This window comes from Plodia interpunctella, chromosome 20 (genome assembly GCF_027563975.2).
Source record: "Plodia interpunctella isolate USDA-ARS_2022_Savannah chromosome 20, ilPloInte3.2, whole genome shotgun sequence".
In the NCBI taxonomy this organism is placed as follows: domain Eukaryota; kingdom Metazoa; phylum Arthropoda; class Insecta; order Lepidoptera; family Pyralidae; genus Plodia; species Plodia interpunctella.
In genome coordinates, this window is record NC_071313.1 from 5,325,146 (window position 1) to 5,331,776 (window position 6,631).

Here is a 6,631-nt window from a genome sequence, read left to right on the forward strand (position 1 = left end):
AAACAAATAAATATAATAATGAAGAATTAATTTACAACAAATGCCTGTCCTAGGTTCGATTCCAAGCGCACGGATTTTTCTATTGATTGTTCTGGGAGAGTTGTGCTCGTTTCTGTGTAGGTCTGTCAGTATCCAGAAAAGGGGCAAAATTATGATGACGATAATGATATTATATATTTATCTATTAGATCTTTTTGTTAGGTATTTTAGAAAACTATTTAATTGTTCATAAGCTAAATTACATTGATCGGCTAATACAGTTCTAAATTAATTAATATTTTAAAATCGTTATTAAACTTATATCAATTTTATACGACAAATAATATTCTTGGTGTATTTATAATAAAATAATCAAATCACATTACAATCAATAATACAAATTACATTACTTACTGTACAGTTGTTTTATTTAAGTCTAGACTATGTGGACCCAGTAGCTTTTGGCCCCTTTTTTTCGGAATAGTTACCCAGAAATATGTGCTATACTGTCCCATGCTCGATTCTTCTAGTATATTATGTTTATACAAATTACTTATTTCCAATTTAACAAGGTCATAATTTTCAATCTATCGCACACGTCCTTATAATCAGAGTACCACCAATGTCTAAAATGGTGACGCGGCGGACTAACTTCATTGTCATTCAGTTTCGTACACAGATCGCAGATGTCGCTCCTGGGCTTCACAGAGTATGTGTAGTGGTTCTTCCAGTCGAAGAGATAGTCGTATGTCTGTGGCGACCTGATGAGGAAGTCTACTATAGCGCCGAGCTTCTTTATACCGAATTCTTGGAAGTTTAAGTAGGAGCCAGGCGGTAAAAATCTGAAATATGTTGAACGATTAATTTTTACATACAATGTTCAAAAAAGTATTTCTCCAAGAACTCATGTTGTGATATATGCGTTTGTGAATTTCACCTTATATTGTATTCCATCTTAATTCTTAAACGTGTGTATTTTTACACACTAATTTTTTCAGGATCGTTTGGTCTACTCGACCACTAACAGTTTTAAGAACGTAACAACTCGGCCGAGCTGACTAACATTTTTTAGTGAATGTCCTATTCGGCCTGTGGTCGCGATTGTTATGGGCAAGTTACTACCTACCTAACTCACCTGTGTTGCACATGTTTAACATCAACATCCTCTTTTTATGTAAGTTCTTATTTGACGTGAATCGCGTGAAAAAGTAATATGTACTAAAACAATAAAACAAAGTCATGGAAACTTTGGAGTGTTTACATAAACATTTTCTACTGTGGAAACACGGAAAGCATTATTAAAAATAAACATAATACCTTGTATAGTTCGCACCGCCATATACAATAGGTATAATAAAATGAGTCAGAGCTTTCACCACCTTCTCAGTGACATAGTCTTCACACATAGCGTCCTCGACAACCAACTGGAAGAAGTACTTCTTCTCCATCATTTTGTAGCATGAGTAAATACTTTGTCCCGGACACTTCATGTCACCGCACGGACCAAAAATATCCAAAGTAAAATTATACCCTTTCAATTCACTTCTTAGTTCATTTATAAAATCAGAATAACTGTTTTTCGTTCTGCATTTTGTTACAATCCAAGCGACGGCTTTATTTTTGCCCTCGATTTTGTTACGAAAACTGTCACTGTGATTCATCTTTTCAATCCAAATTACACTTCTCCGTGGTCCAATCAATTTGTTGGTCTTATCGTAAATATTAATAAAGGGCTGCGGTATATCAGAATTTAATTTGTAAGTCCATGTTAGGTTGAAAAAATCCTCGAAAATTCTATGGCATACAGGATGTTTCTCAGCGGGATCTTGGGACCGAAATATATATTTTTGTTCTGGCGATCTAGGTAGAGTTAAGTTAAGCAATGACATCCTGCTTATATCTTGAGCATTGAATACGATTGCGTCGAAGTTACTTTCGTCTGCTAATATGGATTTATTGTACGAAATATAGCAGTTCACATACGGACATTTTTGATCGATAAATGCCGTTTGCCCCACAGGAAATTCCGTACTGTTAGTGATAGCTTTTCTTCTATTTTTATCTGGATACCAAAATAATACGTACTTTAGATCTGTTGGGAAGCGTTTCATTTGTGTTTTCTGTTCCTTATTTATTATAATGTGGGGTAACAATGATACCAATAGTCCCATGAGAAATAAAGAGCCGTACAGACTAATTTTTATCAATGTTTTTTTACAAGTTGTCACGTACAACATTTCTTTCATGTGATAAGTGTACATTGTCTTCGATTTTCAATTTTTACAATTTCTGTCGACTTTTCAAACGTTCTTCATTGTAAGACTGAAATTGTAAATGATTGTGTGATATCAGTTAGAATGGTTGTTTGTTTGCATTGTCTTGTTTATAGGTTATGTTTGACGTTGTTTGCGTTTTAGATGGAATTTTGCGTGCATTCTTGTAGACAAGTTTGACTTTGACGTAATCGTGGTTTCTTACAAAGAAACTTGTATTATTTTTCAATAATTGTAAGTAACTGTAACAAAATTAATAAAGCTAGCTTCGACTTACTTACATTAATCTTTAATAATAATAAAAAAATCTCACTCATACAAATATCATTGACCAATCATCTGATTTTACTTATCAAAAGAGGACTATGTAAAGTAGAAAATGAAGGTTTTTCTATTTTAACAATGCTTTTTTTGAGACTATATTTTACTATATTCTCATTACATGGAATACAGCGTTCCATGTAATGAGTATGTAGTAAATATCTGGCTAAAGTTTAAAAATATAACGCCGAACAATAATTATGATTTAACTGGTCTAATGAACTCCGGAACTGTGCGAAAACAGACCGACACACAAACTTCCACGGAATGTATTGCGCTTTGTAATTTATGCGTTTAATTTCACGATATAAAGTAGCGAGTTTAACCGACTGCGCATGAAAAACTCGTTTTCCTATCCTACACTTAATTTATGAGTAAAAAATGTCCCCCAATGCGTAATAACGTTAGCATATGTCGCATTCGCTGTAAGGCCTGTAAGGACGGTAGTCCATTGCTATGTACGCTATATCAGCTATAAACAAAATCGTTAATAATTCATATATTTTTTTAAAATGAATGTGTTGATTTTTGTATATATATATATATATATATATATATATATATATATATATATATATATATATATATAATAATTATATAATTAGATCACTTAGGTTATTGTTTTGTTAGTTTAGTATTTTATTTATCTAACATAGGATATGTCATATTTGTGAAATGTATAATATGGCGTCTATATCAGTCATATTTTTTTATCTAAAACGCATAGCATAAGTTAGTACGCTAGTTGAGAAACTGTCCAGTTTCGAATTTGTCTATTTGCGATGGAGGGTACGCAGCTATAGAACTGCGGCCTAAGTAAATATTCGGCAAAGCACGCGAAAGATTCTGATTTATTCTGTAGGCATTGCCATGAGACGCGAAAATACTTTTTCAGCATATGAATCTGATAAATCATAATTTGTACTAATGGCGTTCAGTTAAGACTTTTTTAAATGCATTTTTGGGTAGATTTTGTTAGGCAGAAGTTAGTACTACATTAACAAAATCTCTGTTTATTTAGTTTAGAAAAAAACTAAAATTTGTAAATAAGATTGTAAATAATGGTTTATGCATAATACGTTGAAGTTTCTATGTGTTAACTGATCGGAGTTTTCGTAATCTGTCTATGTTTTGTTATTGATCTTACGAGCATGGTTTTCAAATTTAAGATTAAAATAAAAGATGAATAGAAAATGTGTAAGTTATACCTTTATGCATATCATTTGTTACAATTAGGCTTTAAAACTCTTGTTTTTGAGGTTCATAATCATCTTGTGGCTCAAATTAATAGAAAACAATCTCGTTCACCCGCAAACAAAGAAAGCAACAAACGGTGTCATTACATTAGAATGTTGATGCGCATTACTCGCAGTAAGTCCCTCTTATTTTCTGTTGTTGAGTCTCGAATTGTCGACACTCGAGCGCAGATTAGCTTCGTTAGCCTCGGGCGTACCTGGCTTTAGTGATGGGACGCTGTCGATAAAAAAATAAATATATTTTTTTAAAGGCGAATAGCATGCCCAAAGAGGCAGGCAGCCGGTTGTAAAAGTAAAAATTTCAAAATTTAAAGAAAAAAGTTCAGTGTTCGTATCAATAAAAAAAAGATTTTTGATGCGAACCCTAGGCTTAGGGGAATAACAGCTCCGAATATAACTGTATATATGTAATGGATGAGAGAGAGATACATATTATGTTTAGTTCATAGGATTCATATATAAGAAGAGAGTTTAAAGCTGTTAACTTAATTTTTATCGGAAATAATCTAAAAACGCTGTATGGCAGATAAATAAGGCAAAAAAATAACATGAGTTTTAATTTTCACATTTTAAGTCCTTAGATGTACACATGGCCAAGCGTTCACTCGAAAGAAATATTTGTACATTCACGACGTGTAAGTACTTCGATTTATTTATTAAAATATATACTACATTCAAGAAATTGTTAAACTTTCCTTCCAAGTTCACATAAATTCAATTTTGTATACATTCGATTAAAAATAATCTACTATCGACATATTCGTCGATAGATTGCGCCATTCCCCTTCCTATTTTTCCGAGTGGTCGCGCAAGGAGGCATGCGGAATAATGATTTCTTTGAATCCATGTTTGGAGTACATCCATTATAGCTCTCAATTCGTTGCTTCTGCGCTTAATAGCGGACCTTCGTGTACCGCATCTAATTGTTTTCCTTACCTTTGACAAGCCGTTTGGGGTTTACAAAGATTTTATTCGGTCGGGGATTAGATCTGTTTTTTTTGTGAAATAATGTCAAACTTTAAAAACTTACCCCTTTGTTAACCTAAAACATGGTTTAGTCATTTGTCTCTTATGTCAATGTCAAAGTGATCGTATTTTGACATTGACAGAAAGAGACAAAATTTATTTTCAAGTGTTATGTGGGTTATTGCCATGGTATACTAATTAGTAGGTACAGTACTTACTGAATCCATGGTTATTGCTAAAACTAGTGTCAGATTTTATTCAAGTCGCCTAAATTGTGACTTGACTTTTACGACTATTTACCGACATCTCTGCTAGCAACATATAAATATTGAATCTCAATTTCACCAATACGTCTTTCAGTTTTGCAACTCTTGGACTATGTCTACCCCGTTAGAAAAGATACGTGATACTGTATCTGAGTCAAATTCAGTTATCCTCGAAATAGCGCGAAAGTTTAAATTAACATCTTTGCACAATCCCACACAGTAAATAGTGAGCTGGCGTCGTCGCCTAAATGTAGTCGTTTTAGTGATTTACACCTAATTAGTGGTCGGAGAGGCGCGAGGTGGCCGATTAGTGGTCCAAGAAGGGGATGAAAGGGGGGCTAGGGGGGTGATTTACATGTGAGCAGGGATATTAGCCGTATTTTGATGTAGATCACATGCAGGTTTAGGCGAACAATTGTTAATGGTGCTATAGTAATGTCGTTCGGGTGGCGTGTGGTTCCGCCCTAGAATAGGACCGCACCATATCCTCACGTGGATGTCGTACGTAGTGACTAAGGGACACACAGCTTGGGCAGCTTATAAGTAACAATAGCATTCCCAAGGAGGGTTGACGTCAGGCAGGCGGCCGGTTGTAAAATCACAGGCGAATCTTCAAAATTTTAAGGTTTTTTTTACGTTGACCCCGGGCTTCGCGGCTTCACAACCCCAAAAGCAATCGGGAACATGAATGAGAAGAAAGTAAAGTCATTCGAGATGAGAAATATCGTGTCACAGTATGGGCATATACCTATAGATTAACTAGCAGTTGCCTGTGGTTCTGTTTCGGTATAAAGTAGCTGATGTCATTCTTCAGCCGTGCAACTATCTCCACATCAAAAATTAACTCAAGCCATGCACTATTTTGATGTGCGAGACGAATAAACAGACCAACTTTCACATTTATACTATAGTACAAATGAAGTTCAATGTGGCGTTATATCTGTCTTAATTAAAATGTAGCTATTTGTTTTTGACAACGTGCGACTATATACGATTGCAACTGATGTTTCAAAAATAAAAACATTAATTCGTTTTGCAAATATAGGTTCTGTGTTGACAGAACATACATGATTTGAAGATACATGTTGATGTATCTTATTTGTTATATTCCTCTTCAAAAAATATTGATGGCCAATAAAAAAATTTACTCTTTTTTCATTCCAAATTTAATTTTGATTTTCACTTCCTAAGAAACAAGGCACTGAAATACTCCTATTACAAATCGGCGAGCTCTCAAATATCGGATACCACGAACCTGTATCGTTGGAATTGAATTCGCGAAAATCCAGTTTGCAGCTCTTTTTCTTTCTCTTTGCGCCGACCGAATTGATTCTCTGTGTCGTTGTCATTGAGCGGAACACGATCAAAGTGAGTGACATAAGGAATTGACTTTTGAACTGTTCCGAACAAATGAGGTCAAAATCAAAACCAATAGGTATTCTGAATTCAAAATTTAAACCAGCAAAAAAGAAATCTTGCCTGCTTAAAAATCCTTCTGTTGAGTTATTCTTATTGTAGTATTCGAAAAAGTTTTTACCAACTACAACGGCGTTGCACAGCCGCCATGTTT

At 34.3% G+C, this 6,631-nt stretch overlaps 1 protein-coding gene across 1 annotated transcript; it reads right to left on the minus strand.

The window, feature by feature from the left end:
* Positions 1–320: 320 nt before the first annotated feature.
* Positions 321–4,847, minus strand: LOC128678817 (alpha-(1,3)-fucosyltransferase C-like). The gene is made up of 4 exons (XM_053760641.1): positions 4,766–4,847; positions 3,917–4,046; positions 1,297–2,494; positions 321–821 (listed from the first exon to the last, which is right to left on the minus strand). The coding sequence occupies exons 3-4, from the start codon at positions 2,238–2,240 to the stop codon at positions 533–535; spliced, it is 1,233 nt and encodes a 410-aa protein (XP_053616616.1). The 5' UTR covers positions 2,241–2,494; positions 3,917–4,046; positions 4,766–4,847; the 3' UTR covers positions 321–532.
* Positions 4,848–6,631: the final 1,784 nt, after the last annotated feature.